We start from the raw sequence: 19119 nt of genomic DNA, 5'->3' as shown, positions 1-19119 counted from the left end.
TGCTTGCGGGTCCCACTGCTGCAGCTGCTGCTGCCTCCATTAAGTCCCCTCCTGTCTTGGGGTCTGCTGCTGCTTCTCCTGTCCACCTCAAGTCTCCATCTCTCCCTGCACCTTCTCCGGGATGGACTTCGTCTCCAAAGCCTCCTTTGCAGAGCCCTGGGATTCCCCCGAACCACAAGGCATCTCTCACCATGTCTTCTCCAGCCATGCTGGGGAATGTGGAGTCAGGTGAGTGCCACCTCTGCTAGCCGGATTTGGCTTTTTGGTTCATATTTGGGTTGCCCCAAGGTGTGCAAGCAAAGGGAGGAAGGAGTTTTCTTTCAGGGTGGTGGAGCTAGACAGTGTTTTGCCCGTATTGAGGGATGCTGTGCTGAGGGTCTGGCAGGTATCTGTGAGTGGAGTGCAAGCGGCTTTCTTCCTCACATTGGATTTGTGGGTTTGCACTGTGCCTTCTGTGTGTTGAGGCGAGGGCTGGTCACTCACAGGATGTGAAAGTGAAAGGGTGGAGTCAAGAAGTGTGGAAAAAGTGGAGTGTTGATGGGAGAAGTCTCCCCTTGGAGGGGTTTTTGACTGTCCTGCCATAACCTCCAGTGATCGTAGCTTTCTGGAGAAGGTCCTGCTGATGTTAAAAAAAATGCTTTGAGACAAAAGGCTCCTACAGAGACATGCTGAGCACAGTTAGCCACTTGTGTATCTAGGTACGTCAGGTGTGGTCAGTGCTTTCTAGCTTTGCTGTGGCAGGTGGGAGGCCTGCTAACGTCTGTGCATGCTTCAACCATTTTGGAGACAGCGAGCCACTGGCGTGTGTGGTGTTAGGAGCCTGGGACGTCGTCACGCAGGTGCTGGAGCTGCATCTCGTGAACCTCTCGGGGCTGTTGGCGGCACGCCTCTGCCCTGTCCTTCCCACCCTGAACCCTCCCGGGGCCCGTTCGCCCCATCCAGGCGAGGGCCGGCGAGGAGCCGCTGGGCCACGTTGCCCTCTAGTGCCGCTGCGGGTAACGGCGGCGCGGGGAGCTCGCCCCTCGCACTGCGGGATGTTCGTGTTCTCTCTTCTCCTCTCCTCGGGGTGGCGTCCAGTGAGTTTGCAGTGGCAGTACCACTTGGGTTTAGTGTCTTCACATGTGGTCTGGGTGGCATGAAATTCATCAGTGAGGAAGAAAGGACATAGGAAGTGCAGCTGTTTCTCGTTTTGAGAGAGCAATGTTAAGCTAATACGTGCAGAGAGCGCTTCTTTAAGTGGAGCAGTAGATACATCTGTATAAAACTTGAAACATAAACAGGGACTTTTACTTGTAGCTGCCAATGCAGCTTGTCACAAATCTGCTGTCATGCATAGTATCTGCTACAGCTTTGGTTGTGTTGCTTATGTCCTTTGTGCTTTGATGCCTCCTAAAGCAAAAGGGAAAGGATGTACAGTTAACATTTGGTGGGTGCAGGAACAATTTGTTGACTACAGATTTGAATTTTTATGTCCAGACCTGGAACCTAAGTCTGTTTTTAGTGTATGGAAGTTTAATAGTATAAACTTCAGACTTGCCTGAAAATTCTTCATGTGGGTTTGTAGATGCTCAAGATATTTCCAGTAGAAGTGCAGAATCCAGGATAACAAACATTAACTATCTTGACTTTATTTTTCTGGTTACCTTTCACAGGTATTGACAGCATTAGTCAGATGGTCTCTTGCAATAAAAGCGATTTCTAGTTTTTCAGATTTCTAGGAGAAAAGGGTGGGATTTAAGAGGGAAAAAAAAAATGCTAAGAAGGAAGAAAACGAAAGTCTTTTTCTTTTATTCTAAGGTGGTCCACCTCCTTCCACAGTCAGCCAGTCTGCTCCTGTGACTCTCCCTGGAAATCTTCCCTCTAGCAGTCCTTACACAATGCCTCCAGAGCCGACCCTCTCCCAGAATCCCCTCTCCATTATGATGTCCAGGATGTCCAAATTTGCCATGCCCAGCTCTACACCGCTCTATCATGATGCCATCAAAACTGTGGCCAGCTCAGACGATGACTCCCCTCCAGCACGCTCCCCAAATTTGCCACCTATGAACAGCGTACCAGGTAAGAAACTCGAAGATACATAAGCCCAAGCTGTCAGGCACTACAGTGAGGGTGATGTTTATGGAAGCTTCATCAAATGAAGGTGGTGAGAGGTAAAAAAACTTGAAGAATATATAGCCATGGATTGCTTCTGAGGAACAGAATTGCAATTTTCTGAAATGGGGAGACAGAAATTGTCTTTACAAACAGTGTTTTCTGTCCAGAAAGTGTCTGTTTTTCAGAAAGTTTCTAGTCTGTAAAACACTTACGTATGGGAGAGATTTTCACTCAGGCAGACTGGAATTGCTTGTGTGAGTGAAAGCTGATCATGGGTATAAGGGTCAGACCTACAATGTATTATCCAAAGGAAGCCATTCTTCCCCTGGGCTTATGGAAGTCCCACAGAAGCTTTAGTTTTCTGCTGGGTTGGTTTGTTTGTGTTTTTTTTTTTTTTAATACTGAGTCATCTAGTCTTTTCCTGGGTTTTGTAGATTGACTGTGTTATAGAAGAGTGTTGTATGTTTTGAGAAAGCACTCTATCTTATCGTGTAAGGAATGTGTAATGGCAGGTGACCTCAGCTAGGGCTGAGGGGAAACTTTCCTGGTCCCTACCTGAGAGAGGGAAAGTTTTAAAAAAAAAAAAAAAAAAAAAAGTCCTTTTGAGCTGTCTTCTGGGTACACATGTTTAGATGAGAAATCCAATCGCTGCTGATAGCTTGATATTCGTGGGTATGTCTTCAATAAAAAAGTAGGCTGTAGCCCCTCCACCCAATTGAATTAAGGTAGTTGAAAGAGGGGACAAGTGGATGTTTCATGGGAGGGGCACTTGGCAATGAGTACTTGATGAGCTTACATGTAGTTTTCTGTCCGTTTCACGCAGTAACGATCAGAATGGTTGAATATACCTGGGGAAGCTGGCTAATTGAATAAGTTCATGATGATAGCTCGTTAACCTCACTGATCACCACCTCCTAGTCTTATGAAGGTTACCTGATTTGTCACTTCTGGAGTTTCAAAAGGAGATTCAGTCACTTCCCAGTGGACAAATGCCCATATGCTGGTAATCTGTCTCAGACATGTTTGCTACTGTCTGCGTCATCTAGACTGCCAGGGAAGCTAAGGTATGGGTTGGAATCAGATCCTACTTAGAGAGCAGGCTTTAGTCACTTTCTGATGTGGCAGTGACAAGCCTAGAGAGGCAGCTGTGCAGGTGTCAAGTTTCTGGTTAAAATAACATTTTTCCAGAGCCACTACAGATGGTTCTTTACTAGCACTATATATTTGTGTGTGAAGACTTGGTAACCTTGTGGAAAGTTCTCTGGTAGCTTTCTTAATGATCATTGGCTGTTATTTAAATGCGATTCCTTATTTCTTCCCTAGGTATGGGCATTAATTCTCAGAATCCTCGAATTTCAGGTCCAAACCCAGTGGGTCCAATGCCAACCCTTAGCCCAATGGGAATGACCCAGCCTCTTTCCCATAACAACCAGATGCCCTCTCCAAATGCTATGGGACCCAATATACCTCCTCACGGGGTCCCAGTGGGACCTGGCCTGATGTCACACAACCCAATGATGGGGCATGGTTCCCAGGAGTCTCCAATGGTACCTCAAGGACGCCTGGGCTTCCCCCAGGGGTTCCCTCCCGTACAGTCCCCTCCACAGCAGGTGCCATTTCCACACAACGGGCCCAGCGGTGGACAAGGCAACTTCCCAGCGGGAATGGGCTTCCACGGAGAAGGACCTCTGGGGCGTCCTACCAACCTGCCCCAAAGTTCGACAGATCCAGCACTTTGCAAGACTGGAGGCCCCGGCGGTCCAGACTCCTTCACTGTTCTTGGAAACAACATGCCTTCGGTTTTCGCCGATCCAGAGCTGCAGGAGGTGATCCGCCCCGGGGCCACGGGAATACCTGAGTTCGACCTGTCCAGGATTATCCCGTCGGAGAAGCCCAGCCAGACACTACAGTATTTCCCTCGTGGGGAGGTGCCAGGCCGCAAGCAGCCGCAGGGGCCTGGGCCGGGGTTCTCCCACATGCAGGGGATGATAGGAGAGCAGACCCCGAGGATGGGACTAACGTTGCCTGGCATGGGGGGCCCTGGGCCAGTGGGAACTCCAGATATCCCTCTTGGGACGGCTCCGTCCATGCCAGGTCACAACCCGATGAGACCGCCTGCCTTCCTGCAGCAAGGCATGATGGGGCCGCACCACCGCATGATGTCACCAGCACAAACAGCAATGCCTGGCCAGCCCGCGCTAATGAGCAACCCCGTGGCCGCCGTGGGCATGATCCCGGGCAAGGACCGAGCCCCTGCAGGGCTGTACAGCCACCCGGGCCCCGTGGGGTCACCTGGGATGATGATGTCAATGCAGGGCATGATGGGACCCCAACAAAACATCATGATTCCTCCCCAGATGAGGCCCCGAGGTATGGCTGCTGACGTTGGCATGGGAGGATTTAGCCAAGGCCCTGGAAACCCAGGGAACATGATGTTTTAAGCTGCTACCATAAGACTGGATGTTCTGATCCTTGTCAAGATGAGATTCCAAGTCCTGAGGGCTTTTTTGGGAGCTTCAGGAGTACAGTTTGGCCATGCAATAGGTGAAAAGAGACCAGAGGATGCTTTGGGAAATCTCGAATGTATGGAATTACCTGAAAAAAAAAAAAAAATCATTTTAACAGTTTTTTTTTTTAAGATTTATTTTTTAAAAATTATTTTTGTGAACTTGGGTATCCCGTGATGGCACCTGCTTTGAGAATCTGTAGCTGTATTTTGAGAATTGCCATTTGTCACAAGTTGCACCATTCTCTGTATGTTTACGTCCTTCGGACTGGCTTCTCCCAGGACTCTCGGTTATTTTTGGGGTTTTTTGTGTACTGTACTATATTGTAAAAGGGATTTTAGCAGAGACTTTAGTCTTTGGGGTGAGAGGAGAATGGGATTCTAGGCTGTTTACTTTAGGTGGAGAATCCATCTTTGGAACTTTGGACTATTTTCCTTCAACTCCAATGTATAGAAAAACCAAACTACGACCTCAGAGCAGAGTATTAATGAAAAGCACAAAAAGGAACTTAAGTTCAGTGAGGGGAATCTTTTAAAAGAAATAAATAATAAGTTAAGGACATATTTTTCAAATTATGGCGTGCTGTCCAGCACCTTCTGTCTCTCCCTCCCACTCTTTATTAAATAGGCTTCTCTCTCTCTCCATCCCCTTTCTGTCTCCTCCTATGGCAGCTGCAATACATTGTGTTATTTTGAGGAGTAAATCTAGGAGAGCCTCTCCTCATGTGGGGACTCTTCCCACTTTTAGGAAGGGGCTGGACTTGGACACTGTTACATCATACAGTAGTCTCTCTCACTGTTTCCTATTCTCCTTTTCTTAGAAACCCCAAGTGATTTTATTAATGTGGGAGTGGAACAGACACTAAAAGTTACCCAGGATTTTTTTGTGGTTATTTTTTTTTCCTCCCCAGCGTAAAACGTTCTGTGTAACCTCCATTAAATTTGGTACAAAACCACTTGCCAGGGCTGTGGTGTCAGAAAAATAAAATATATTGTTTCTTACAAAAATGAACTGTTGTCTTTATCCAGTCTAGTTGGTTCTACGTACAACAGCCAGCTGGCCAGGTGACTATTTACTCTTCCTTATGGTCACAGCCAGCCTAGAGGCCAGGTGGGTTAAGCTTTGGCAGCTCTTAAAAGTCTGGTCTGTAAGCAGCTTCATGCTCTATGCAAGGCACTTCCATTTACTTAGTTCTGAACTGTGCTAGTTCTTCCTCAGAGCGAGGTCTTGTTTCAGAATGCCCCAGGGATGATAGCAACAGTCTTCCTCAATTTGTTGAAGGTGTCCCTGTCACTTCCTCCTGGTGTTTGCAGCACAACAACGTGGGTTTGGGCTTTCCCCAAGCACTGGCACCTGTCTACCGAGCACTGGAGTCCAAGGCTGTGTGGGGCACTGAGGTTGTGTGTCCCCCTGGGGCCTTTAGGCTGGGTAGGGTCTGACTGCCAGCGCTCGGTGGCTGAGATGGTGGGGAATGGATGAACTTAAATCACAAAGATGAGAGAGAAATTGTCGGTGAGCAGATTTTCATCAAGACAGCCCTGCTGGGTAAATTGTTGCTTTGCCACAGTTCTCATCGATTGCTTCCTAATCCCCTGTCTTTTCAAATTTGCCTTTTGAGAGAATTTCAGCAAGGTTTTATCTGTTGGTCTGAGGAGCGAAACATTGGATTCCAGACCATGGACTGGGAGTTGAGCCCAGCTCCTGGAGAAGACCAGGATGAGCCAGATGTGGATCTGTACAGCAGAGTGTGGTCTCTGTGTCCATCTGCTCTCTGATCCCTCAGCACTTATATGGAGTATGTAATCTCTGTTCTTTCTTCTGCTTACTGCTACTTGAAATTATTCCAATGAGTAGTTTCCTCAAAGGGCTGACTATGGGTGTGAGTTTCATGTGGAGAATAAGTGTCTTTAAAATGTCTGTGCGTGAGTGTTTTCATAGTTAACTGATACTTCACAGGTGGAAAAAGAATTGCTGTCGAAGGCTGGCTTACCAAAGTTTTGTTGCTTGTCTTACAAAATGAGTGAAGCCGTGCGTTGTTGAAGGCATGCGAGCCTCGGAGCCTTCTGTTGCTTGCTTCCAAATTCACCTTTGTGCTGTCATGCAAATTTACAACGATTTTGGGTGAGGATTACTCTTTTGACAAAGTGTAGGATGTATGTTGTGGTGCTTCCCTCCTTTAATGAGACAAGCAGGGTGCCTGAAGCACGGGCTTGTCAAGATTTTAGGAAGAGCTGACAATGACACATTAAGTGTTATTTCTCTAGAGCAGAGTTACCTCTTCTTTAAATGTTTGCACAGATCCATGTTGAGGACCTTGCACGAGAACTGTCACAGTGCAACCTTTTAAAGTGTTGCCACTTCTGCCACAACTCCTGTTTTTACCATGTTGAACAAAGCAAGCTTCTTGATCCACACAGAAATAACCTGGAGGGTTTGTTTTTTTAAGTCTTTCTCAGTGCCTCTTATGCCTGTTGAGGTATTTTGAATAGCAAGGGATTTGAGGTGGCTGCCAGTTATTCTAGAAAAATTAGCATAGGGGATTCACTGTTTCAAAGCCACTTATAGTGAAAGGATACATTTTGAAAATGCTGCATAATTAAAGTTCCTTCTGTGTCTATCTAACTTAAGATGCTGGCGTTTGGTACCTTAATGATATTTTTCCAGGAGAAAATGCAGACGATGTGGATTCTCCTGAGTCCACACAGGTGGACTTAACTTCAGTGGTGTCTGTCAACTGGTGCAAACCAGGTGACGAGATCCTTAATTCCTTAACTGGCTCTAGGCACAAAAACAACTCAGTAGATGTAGACTGAACTACTTTGTTCTGAGACTATTCTACTTCTCCCATTTTTGCTTTGCAAATGAAAAAGCTTTCCAGCTGCCAGCCTTGCAGACTCACCTTGGGATCTGTAAGTCAGGCTCTGTTCTCTCCTGCTTATTTATAATCAATAGTAACTGTGACTCAGCTCTGATAGTCATGCTGCAGTTGAAGACAGAAAGTGGGGTTGCCGTTTTTAGTTGTCTTCCCTTCCCCCTCCTCTTTTTTTTTTTTTCACTTTCAAACCCTCCTCCTCCACCTTTGTTTGAAAGAATGAAATAGACTTTATTCATACATGCTTGGCTGCTCTTCCTCTCTAGTAACATGGGAGGAAACAGTCTGCTGTTCAAATTATCTCATCCCAGATGGCTGCGCAGCCGGAGTGCGGGGAGACTTAAAAGGTAAACTTAGCAGATGGTGAACTTCTGAAACGCAAAGTAATGTGCCTGCTATATCAAAAGTTTAAAATATTTGAAATCTGTTTTAAAGTATTAGACTGTTGCAAAGAGGTCACCTGTGAAGCACACCGGCAGTTTTAAGCACTGTCCAAATAAACTTGAGCTCTGTACCTGTATCATGGGCTAGCTAATCTACCAAAGAACATGATGAACAAGTAGCCAGCCTTACGAGTGTAGTCCTGACCTCCTAGTGGTATCTAATGGATAATATCTCAGAAGATAGACAAGTATGTGGAGATCTAATCTGCATCAGTCTTGGTTGGGATTTTAATGCATATGGTGCTTCTGGTACAATATGTGTATCCTGACTTGGAGTAGATGTGGGTGCCTGACTGTTCCTGAGGGTGAGTGTGAATCCTAAGCACATTTCCTAGACTGCTGGAATGCACCATTTGTTGTGCCAGAGCGTTGGGGCTATTACCAATATGTCATGCACAGGCTTAATTTTGCAGTGCTTTGTATGCTGACTCTGCTATGTTGGTTTTCGTTCTGGTGGCAGAAAAGGTTTAACTACTGGTACTTTTCTGCACTCATGATGGTGAATGCTTTCCTTGTGCAGCCTTGGCAGGCTGTTGGCTGAAGCCCATTCCCTGTTTTGATGCTTCTCAAGGAGAAATGATCTATGTTTGATATAGGCCGGTATTTAGTAGAGCACACTTCACTCTATTTCTTAACCTAAAAAAGGTAAGTTGCCTTGCATATATGCCACATCATCTTTCTGGTGAGGCGACCTCTAATTGAAAGATTTTTTTCATTTTTCAGGCATTTCAAATAGTTTGCAGTCATTTCTGTTAATGCTCTTTGTTCTGGTAGATGTGTAACATCTAGCTTTATCATACTCTTTCTGCTTATGGTTAAAGCACATGATCAGGAGTGTTCTTCAGGCCATAAGAAGACCCAAGCTGCCAGCTGCATTATGTTTGGTTTATTGAGAAATATACCAAGCTCACTGTCCTCTTGATCTCCTTTTGACTTTCAACCAGCAAACCTTTCCTCCTGAGAGGTGTAGGCTCTTGTGACTCATTACACACTCAGGTTTTAAGCTTATGGTTGTTTTTGTTTGAGTCAGAGCAAGGCAGTAAAAAAAAGTGGTGCCGTTTATCTGGGATACTGGAAACTTTGAAAGAGGATGTTTTATATGAGGAGAAGACAAAATCCTAACTTTAAGCTGCCAGCTTTCCTGCCAATTGCCTATTATACTAATATTGTCTTAAATGAAACATAATATACAGGGACAAGCTTGCAGTGCAAAATGAAAGTCTTATAGACTTAAGTTGACCAACCTGTGTTAACTGCCTTGGACTAAAATAGCAAGGGAGGAGGCAGACAGACTTGGGATAGCAGCCCCAGATCAAGTCTGAGGGAACCTGAGGTTGAATGTGTTAGCTGTTCATGTCACTAGTTCTCATAACAGTGAAAGTTTTGGATTTCTTTTTATGTTCTCTGGGATTTGTCTTTCCCAGTTCTTCAATGAGTTTGCCTATTCATGTAAATGCACTAGTTCCTTGGAAAATCATTGATTTACTGAAGTTTTTATTCCGTCTTCTCAGAAATGCCTCAGCCCTATTCTGTGTTTGCAGTTCAGCACTTCTAACTTACTTGTGTCCTTTGTCTTAAAACTCTTTCACTGTCCCACCAATTCTCTTCTGAAATAATTAGTTATGCTAGCTGTGGTCAGAAATAACTCGTCCTTCATACTGGGGCCATGATTACCATGGAGCTGCTCAGTGGGATGAGACTGGTGCGTGGCCCAACCACTTCCACACGGAGGGGAAAGGTAACACTGGAGTGGGGCACAGAGGGTGCTGCAGAAACCTCCTAGGAGACAATGATGAAGCCACCTGTTCCTGGCAGAGGCTTCTTCCTAGACTGGTTGCCCTGTTTTTCTGAGGTCTTCTGCTGTTACTGATATGTACTCTGCTTAAAGCAGTATGATTATTTTAACAGTGTGAATGCTGTGCCCTCTAACAGTCCTAGGTGCACTAGGACAGCTTGTGCTTCTGAGTTCTGTGGGTCTTGGCCGTGTTGCAATTTTCAGCCTGGTTGCTGGTCAGTTTTGTTTGGACATGCTGGATAATTAACTATTATGCTCCTAGATCTTGATTAGGAGAAGGCATGTAAATTCCTGCTTTGTCTGCTGGTAGGGCCAAAACTTGTGGATGCTGTTCCTCGACAGCCCTTTCCCAAGCGCCTCACAAATAACTTGCCTAATATTTAGTATCCCAAATGTTTCCATCACTGTTCTCCAAATACTTTATACTGTGCGTGAGAGAGCTTGACTGGAGGAGAACACTCTGTTCTGAAGGTAGGGTAGGCCATTGATTTTTGTATGATGGCATTATGGTTTTAGGCTGTATAAAAACCTGGTGGAAAATAACATTTTGTTTGCTTTTTTGACAGCTTCTAATAGCAATTCAGTGAGACCTCCAGCAATGTAGTTAGTATTCAAATTATTCTGTTCGCTGCGAGTGGTGTCAACATGTAATTGTGGTGGGGGCAGGCTAATGAAAGAGCAGAGGTAAATCCAGCCCACGCTTCCCGGGGAGAAGGTATGGTAGTGCCTCCAGTCACATCTCTGTCAATGACTGACACCAACATTGCTGCAGTCTGTTGTTGCTACGTGAGGAGGAGTAATGCAGAACCAAAACTGCAGGGCCATTTTGATAAGTGGTCCACCTGTTTTAGCCTTTATGTATCCCAGAGAAAGTAGGTCAGGATGCAGGTTTTATATACTGTTTGAAAAACGGGGATTTGGGCAACATAGTGCTCCTTACTAGTGTATTGCAGGAGAAAGTGTCATCATCTCAGATAGAAGTGCTTCTGTGGGCTATGCTGGTGTATTCCTGCTTCAGCAAGTGCAAAACAGCTGCCCAAAGCTGAAGTCAGTAGCAGATCCCCAGACTTCCCCATACAAAGCACATTAAGCAGAGTTCACCAGGAGTGCATGTTCTTGTACTTGGCCCACTGTGGTTGTTTTGCATGTTTGCAGCAGAATTTCCATAATTACAAGAGTGCAGGGAGGAGTTTTGGAGGCTTTCTGTCCCTTTGGAGAGGCTTTGTGTGCACAAAAATGCCCTCAAGAAAATGGAGTAGCTAAATGCTATGCAACTTGGGAGGTTCATCTGTCTGTGGAGCAACCCTCCAGCATGACAAAAGAATGGGAAAGGCACAGTGGCTTCTGCATCTCACCACACATAAAAGCAATCGTTATGTCAAAGCACTCAAGTCTGGTAGCACAGAGCAAGCTGGGCTTCATCCCATAGTCTCAGCATATGAGGAACAGGTATGTGCTCTCCTATATTCCTGAAGCAGCAGGGCAATTTAAAAAGGTCTCTTATCTCCCTTGCTGTTTTGAGCCTCTCTGTGCTTTTGTGTGGCTACCTTAGAAGTGAACTCGAGCCATTCTGTTATGTGGCTTCTTTCATCTTGCTAACGGTGAAAAGTGACACTGTGCTCTCCTGTGTCGGGTAGGAAAAAGTCCCCTCATCTAAAATACCTTTAGAATAGGGAAGTCTGTCAGGGATATAAAGAAAAATAGTCAAAGATTGTGACAATAAACTTAATTTTAATTTAAGACAACTTAATCATGAGTCAGTTTGCCAGTCCTCCTCCATTTGGGAGCACAGGTTATTGTACTCTTCTGGACTGACAGAGTACTGTGAAAGAACTTCTAGGAATTCCTCGAGTGGGCAGAAGCCTGCTTTACATCCTTTTACCACTTGCTCCTGCAAAGGCAAAGAGACAAAATCCCAGATCTCATGTGTTTGCCCAAGCCCCTTTTCTTTTCTGATAGCGATGCATTCTGTGGCAGGGAAATGCCAGTGGAGGCAAAGACAGATTCAGAAGTGCAAAGTCTTTGCTGAAACTCATGCTACATCAATAGCCAGCTCAACAGAACAGGTATCTTGGCTACCATAGATGTGCTCTAGGTGTCTTACTCTATCTGACTTGACAGCGTGCTCAGAACAAGTCTTGCACGTTTGGCAAAACCCAAATCCCCAAGATTTGTATGAGGGACTGCCCCAGGATCTTACCTCCCCACGGTAAGATACGCGAACAAACCACTCTTTGGACTGCCGGTGCTGATACAGTTCTAGGGTCACATCTGCAGCATAAGGTGGCCACTTGCCATCAAAGGTGCCCAGTGCCACCAGGAGAGGAATGAGGGTGGTGTCATGACAAGCATAGAGAATGAGCTTTCTGATTAAAAGAGAAAGAAAAACAAACCTAAAATGTTAACTGTGTTTCTTCATGAATAGCCACTAGCACTCATGCTTTCTCCAACAGATAAGCACTCATTCTCTTTACCCCACACGTTCAGCATCTTTCTGAGCCAGCTTTTCACACTGAATTTGTGACAATTAGAGCAAGAGATCTGTCCTGTACCTGGCCTTTTCAGCTGGAGATGAGGGATCTATTGCTTCTGTAATGTTCTTCTGTAAGGTATGGAAAAGGAGACCAACACTCATCTGAAGAACTTTTCTATAAAAGCAGCAGAAATAGATGTACTAGTTTTAAAAGTTTCAAATTATTTAATTTCAAATGAACACCTGGGAACTTGCTTTTCTCTTACGAATTGATAACATGAATTGAGTGTAGCTAAGGACTATTAAATGTAATTCCTGTGGTTACTTTCTATTTCAGCAGTTGTATAGTCATTACAGAGATTCTAATGTGATTGGGAGTGGAGAGGGGTTAAAAACCAGTCTCGTGAGGCGTGACCCACATCAGAGTTTCTAGATTTCCCTGTATGTTCTCCATGCTATTTTCTTTCCCTGGTTGTGATTGTGAGAAGACCTGTGTCCCCTCAATACAAGAAGGACATTGAGGTGCTAGAGCATGTCCAAAGAAGGGCAACAAAGCTGGTGAGGGGTCTAGAGCATAAGCCTTATGAGGAGCATCTGAGGGAACTGGGGTTGTTTAGTCTGGAGAAGAGGAGGCCGAGGGGAGACCCTATCGCTCTCTACACCTACCTGAAATGAGGTTGTAGCAAGGTGGGTGTTAGTCTCTTCTCCCAAGTAACAGTGATAGGACAAGAGGAAATGGCCTCAAGTGGTACCAGGGGAGGTTTAGGTTGGGTATTAGAAAAAATTTGTTCAGAGAAATGGGTTATCAGGCACTGTTAACAGGCTCTCCAGGGAAGCGGTGGAGTCGCCATCCATCCACGTGTTTAAAAGATGCATATGTGTGTGTTACTTGAGGGACGTTTTTTAGTGGTGCCATGGCAGTGGTTGGTTGCAGAGGACTTAGTAGTGTTGGCTTGATGGTTGGACTTCATGGTCTTGGAGGTCTCTTCCAACCTAAAGGACTCTATGATTCTATGATTAACAGTTGGATGTAATGATCTTGAAAGTGTCTTCCAAACCAAACAATTCTATGATTTTGTGCTTTTTTTCCCATGCGTGGTTTTCATGTAGGGAAGATGACTGTAGCTGACTGCAAAACAGTAACTGCAGTAGTTGAAATCTTTGATGGGAAGGGGAAGGATTCAAGAAGGTGGTGGCTATATTTAAAAATTAGATTTTATCCCTGTGTTAAACAGAGGGGAGTTCTTTAGACAAATTCTGGTGTGAAGAAACATCCTCTATCTAATAAATACATCAGTGGAGATGGAGGACGAGTGTGACTGTGGCTCTCCTGGGTGTTGTAGGAGTTGGGGAAATCAATCTTTCAGTACCAAGACCTCTAATACAAGTTCAAGAAAAGGCTAAGGCAAGAAGAGGCAGTCCTGTACCACCACAGGAGAACTGGTGAATATGGCAGAGGAGAATGACTCTGAAAGGAATCGGCTACTAGCCTGGCCACTTGGCCACCTTGACAAACAGCTGTGGAGGAGGCCATTAACTGCATGTAGCTGCAGATTCTTTTTCAAGTGGTTACTTGTCTGCAGGGCCTAGCAACACCTTTTCCACTAGCACCAACACTTCTCAGCTCTGCTGTGCAGGTGCCATCCCTGGGATAAACTTCCCAGGTTGGAATTCAGATTGTAGCTGTGCAGCTGTAAGAGCAGCCTCGCCTATGCAGCCTCAGCGCTTGGGCTGGAGGCATCTCCTATCCTCCTATATCCATCCTGCTTTTGCCTTTGGCACAGGTTCACTTGACCGCGGCAACTGAGGCATTCACTGCCTACCTCAGTGGCTTACTGATGTTCCTCAGAGACTGCTCTCACCATGCCTGTCAGCAAAACAGGACCCAAGCCCACATCTTGGCCTCCTCAGTATTGACTCCTTTTCTTCTGGCTCATGCTCCTGACTCGAGGCTTTTACACTGAGATGGCTCAGGCACAAACCTCATGAGGGGGCTGTAGTCTCTGGTGGGGGAATGCAGACCAGAAGGAACTTCTGTCTGCCACAGTAAGCTGGTGTAGCTCATCCACCCTGGGTAAGCCCAAGAGAACCCCTAAGGCTGGAGGTGTGGATAGAGGCAATCACCTTGTACTGTCTTCCAGAACGAAAAGCACCAAGTCAACAGATCGACGCTCAACTGTCTGCTGAAAGTTTTTCAGCACAGGGCAGCTTGGCAAATTGTGCACCTGGAAAGACAAGATGTAGCATAACGGTAGGGTTTGACCCTTTCTGAACTCAGCCTGAAGACACTTGGATGACGGCCCGCAGCAAACAGCTGTTCATATCACAGCATTTGTACTTACAGTATTCATGTAAGGAGTTCTAGGGTGGTTTTAAACACAGACTTGCTCTGTTTACCAAAAAGATGGATGTTTGTTTTTGAGGATGCATTTCTATGTGAAAGGAGCATAACACCTTGAGCTATTCAACAGACAGACCAATTGATCATTAGCTCCAGAGAAAAAGAGGTGCTAAGTAGGGTACAAATATGCCCACCTCCTTTCCAGCAGCAGGATTACTGGTGAAGATGACTGTTAGGTGCTGACTGCCAAAAAAGGGAAAGCACTTCATAACAGGGAGGTAAGGTCCAATTGCTCCCTTAGCTCTACTTCATTGCACTTGAAAGAAAGAGTGGATTTCAAGGTAAAGAGCAAAAACGATGGGGATGAGTTTTCATCTATTCTAGAGCAAGGCTGACTCCACATCTTGCTTTTTAAAAAGACCATGCTATTTCTATAAACATTCTGGGTTGTGTAGAAAGGTACTGGAGTACCCACTGGAATCAGTGGGTGTTGGCACTCTGTGGTTTCCTCCACATGCACAGTAAAGGGACATTTCTTTCTGTGACAGCGCAACAGAACTGCTCGGCTCACCTGCTCGGCACGGATGTTATCATGGAGGAGAAAAAAATCCACAGAGTTTTCACCATCAATACCCATCTTCTTCTTAATTGTTTTCAAGTCATCAGAGATACCTGGCTGTTGCAGAGCATTCTTTACCTTATGCCTGCCAGGGAATTAGGAAAAAAAAACAAAAAAAAAAAATTACACACATCAGGCTTTCTATCTTTTTTTTTTTTTTTTTTCCCCTGTGTTTTTGGATTTATGTTTGTTTTGTTGGAGGTTTGTTTGGTTTTGGGCTGGTAAGGGTTGTGGGGTGGTGTTGTGACCCTAGCCCTGTGGAGTTGTGTCACATCATTGAGAGATAGAAAAGAAGCACCACAGGATACTGAGTGATTCCTGATTTTGAGTCTAAGCTGCAGAGTTGACAGACACTGGTCTCAATGTCAGTGATCAGAGCTGGCTCTCTGCTGTCACAGAGGCAGGGGAAAAAACGAAGATCAAATGTGAACACCTCAAGTGGTTCCTATAAGCAAGGGCTGTGTACCAGTTAACAGATCTGGTCATACTGGAACAACACAAGTCTGTGTCTTCAGGGAGCAGCCTTTAACTGCCACATGAAAGAAGAAAGGGTAGAAGCTTTGAAATGGTTGCTGTATGGTGTGGGAAAATGGAAGCACCTAGATACTGACTTATAGCTTAAATTCACTTCTCGCTTTGTTAGAAGCCATTTGCCTCCTTACACTGTTTTAAATTTAATTTTAAAAAGTTTAGCTGAGAATATCAATCCTGAGCACATACTTCAGGCAAAATATGTTGCATAGGTTTTGTTCTCTCCGATCCTGATCTGTGGGAGAGGATGTGGGAGAAGTTTGTTTGCCTTTTTTTCTTTATTTTTTTTTTTTTTTTCAAAAACCGCTCTAGTTTGAAATCAAATGTGCTAGAAGTTCTGGCACAGGCAGCCTGTAAGGTGAGGCAGTGCTTCGTTCTGCAGCCAAAAAAATCCACCTTCACATGGTCACAATGGGCTGGAGGGGAGGGAGTGGAAAACCTTTGAATTTACTCCCTTTTTGGACAGTTAGTATTACTAGAAGAGGTCAACTGTACTGCTTCTATGGGCTGTCACCTCACCACTGTCAAGAACAATCCTTTGCCTGCAGAACCAAGCGTTATAGAATGAGCTTTTGCAAGCGAATTCTAACAAATCATGAATTTTGGACAAAAATAAGCTAATGTATAATCCAAACAAAGTAATACATTTGCCTCTTTTCTTCAGCTTGCACCCCATGCCCAAGGTGGCACAAGCGTTTATAGAGTACTTGATTTTGCCAACATGGGTGTTCTTTCTGTGTAGGATGTTCCTTATTTTACTTAATTAGTCTTTGTTAAATATATCAAGGCTGAGTATATTTCAGTTTCTTCAAGGTATAAATGTGATGGGAATGTTGTAAAAACCCCCAAACCAGAAACTGAATGTAAAAAGGAGGCCCAATGTGTTCACAGTTGAAAGGCTATTTAAGTTATGTAGATAACACTAATTCTGCCTTGCAGCAATGCTGCAGAATAGCTGCACATGAACTAGTAATGAGTGATTGCTAGACACAGGCTAAATTTGTCTTTCAAGAAAAAGGGAAAATGTCTTTTTTTTTTTTTTTTTTTCTGGTGCCACTTAGTGTACGACTCCATTCCATAAGCATTTTGTACAACTAGCTAACCATTCCCAAAGAACAGTAAGCAGCAGGGGAAGAAACTGGGAAGAAAATGTGCTAAATTACTTCTGAAATGAAACCGCAGTGAAATCATACGAGGAGGTGTGGCTGGCAGTTACCTGGTCAAGCATTTCAGGCGCTGGCAGTTGCAGTGATTGGGGTAGAGTATTTCAGAGCTTGCTTCATCAGTGACAATGACAACAGATCCTGTGGAATGAGAAGGAAGCTTTTGTGATCACTAAGTGCATCTGCCTGCGACTGCTTTAATCACTCCCATTGTCTTTGTGCTCCGGGCCATCGCTACCAACTAGCAATTCCCCCTGAGCTATTGCCTGTCACACAAGCCACTGTGCTCCTTTCTGTGCACACCTGGCAAAGCTTTCTAGTTGTGTGTTCATTTTTTCTAGTGCTTGTATCTGCCAAAGATGAGTTTGTGGCATGAGGCCTAAGGACCTCTGGCAAGGTACTTCTACTATTCCTGGAACCAAGTGGGGAGGGAGCAGAGGTGAGACCTTCAAAACCCAGAGTGTATTTCTAGGACGTACAAGTGCCTGTCAACTGTGGGACACAGCTGAAAGTTACTCCTGACACCAAACTTGTAAAGGATCTTGGCTACGATACTCAGGCTTCTCTAAGAAACTTGTTTCAGATGTGCATCTTGTGAACATTTGACCTGGAACCTTTTGCCCTCTTGATTCTGAAGTAGGTTAACTGTAACCTCCTCAGTAGGTCTGAAATTGCAGTATTCAAGGTAAGCACCAGCAAAAAGCTACACAAAGAGAGGAAGCAAGTGGCAAGTTGCTAAAGAACATACAGAACCTGGAGAGTAGGGGGAAGAGGGCTAGGCACAAAGAACCAGGGAAGAAGTAACAACCAGGAGCCAGAAAGAGTTGGGATGTGTGAGGTGTGTGCCGCTAGGGAAGACTGAGCAAGGAAAGGCACTGGTCAGAAGTCTCCCCAACCTTCTTTCTGCTGTTGGTATAGCCCAGCTAGCAGGCACCGTGTGGACTCCAGATTCCGGAAAATATTAGTGGAACGGATACTGAAAAACAGAAAGCAGTTCATGATGTAGTAGCATGTTCTCCTTCACATGGATGCAGCTGCAGCTGGGGAGGGCTTACTGGAAGTGAGGGTTCTGCTTTCACTATGGCTTTGGAAACCTGTAGTGGGATTCATCTTGCCTTGCAATAGGTATCTTAAATAGACACCTCTATCTGAACGGTCCTTTAACTTCTTTTCAGAGACAGCGTAGATAAATTGGCACTTCTCTGGAGTAATTTTTATCTCATCCTAAACCAGACACTCCCAGCATTACTGATGTGAGCAGCAAGGGTGTGCCTCATCTCACTGAACCTCAGCTGTTTAATATACAGTGAGTTATACTGTGCTCCAGAAGTGCCCGTTTCTCTTCACTCGCCATAAAGGTGTGTAATGCCACTGTCCATGACTAAACCTAGAGGCATTGCTCTCAGGACTGCTAGGGAATTGGATGCTTTGTGAGTTCTAGTACTGGGCTCTGCAGGCTGAACCAAGATGAAGGCCCAGGCAGTCTGCTCTAGGGGGGAGAAGGGTATGCTGGTCAGGAAGTTTCCCTAGCGCAGGGCTATTTTTTGAGAAGAAAGGAAGAAAAGGAAGGTCCAGGAGGGAACTGAGAGACTCACAAGGTCTCAGCAGGCTTAAATGTTGGTGAGAGAAAGTTGGCTTCTTCCACATAGCTTCTCCTCAACCTTTCCCCCAGGGCAAACATCTGCTGCATCCCCACTGTTGTCAGCTGTCCAGCAATCACACCACCCTAAGTGCAAAGAAAAGAACAGTCTCCAGTGGAATATGGAAATAAACAAGTCCGCAGAGGAAACATGAAACCCCCATGAAATACAGCCTTACCTTGAATGGGATCTTTTTGTACTGCTCGTCATAGGGCGAGGGAGGTTGAGGTCCTCCATTTAGGTCAGTCACCACGTAATCAAACTTAGTCTGAGCAGGTACATCTAAAAGACTAGGATGCCATTCCACCTGTTTCAAGACAAACCAATGGTGCTTCAGTGGAAAAGGAGGACTTGCAGCAGGAGCATCAAACAACTGCTGAGTGGTTACCGTGTGCTGCTTTGCCAATACCACAACACAGAGCCCACGGGAACCCACCTCTTCATACAGCACGTACAGAAGTGACTGCAGTGCTGCTCCTTGCATTTGCTGTGCATCGTGCACGGATCATATGCGTCAAACGCAAGTGCAGGAGCGGCAGCTGGAGGAAATCTCCACTGCTGCTGTTTGTCTCCCTCCGAAACGTTTCTCCAGCGAGCTGTCAGCGCAGGCGGCTGCATCGCCGGAGGCCACCGGGACAGGG

At 45.3% G+C, this 19119-nt stretch overlaps 2 protein-coding genes across 2 annotated transcripts in view; one reads left to right on the top strand and one right to left on the bottom strand.

Annotated features, from left to right (window-relative positions):
* Window positions 1–5602, top strand: part of BCL9 (B-cell CLL/lymphoma 9) — an 11662-nt gene extending 6060 nt beyond the window's left edge. The window contains exons 6-8 of the mRNA XM_008948084.1: window positions 1–228; window positions 1798–2058; window positions 3418–5602. The exon at window positions 1–228 is cut by the window's left edge and continues 2 nt beyond it. Coding sequence (XP_008946332.1) covers window positions 1–228; window positions 1798–2058; window positions 3418–4535 — 1607 coding nt within the window. The 3' untranslated portion in view covers window positions 4536–5602. The remainder of the gene's footprint in view (window positions 229–1797; window positions 2059–3417) is intronic.
* A 5823-nt stretch (window positions 5603–11425) lies between these two features.
* Window positions 11426–18564, bottom strand: LOC103780412 (lysophosphatidic acid phosphatase type 6-like). The gene is made up of 7 exons (XM_008948083.1): window positions 18434–18564; window positions 16892–16979; window positions 15097–15229; window positions 14309–14409; window positions 12264–12359; window positions 11912–12077; window positions 11426–11602 (listed from the first exon to the last, which is right to left on the bottom strand). Exons 3-7 carry the CDS (start codon window positions 15160–15162, stop codon window positions 11462–11464), a joined length of 570 nt encoding a protein of 189 aa, XP_008946331.1. The 5' UTR covers window positions 15163–15229; window positions 16892–16979; window positions 18434–18564; the 3' UTR covers window positions 11426–11461.
* Window positions 18565–19119: the final 555 nt, after the last annotated feature.

The sequence above is a fragment of the Merops nubicus genome, unplaced genomic scaffold, assembly GCF_000691845.1.
Source record: "Merops nubicus isolate BGI_N331 unplaced genomic scaffold, ASM69184v1 scaffold8769, whole genome shotgun sequence".
Taxonomy (NCBI): domain Eukaryota; kingdom Metazoa; phylum Chordata; class Aves; order Coraciiformes; family Meropidae; genus Merops; species Merops nubicus.
Note: the sequence above shows the minus strand (reverse complement) of the source record. Positions and strands in the feature narration are given on the sequence as shown.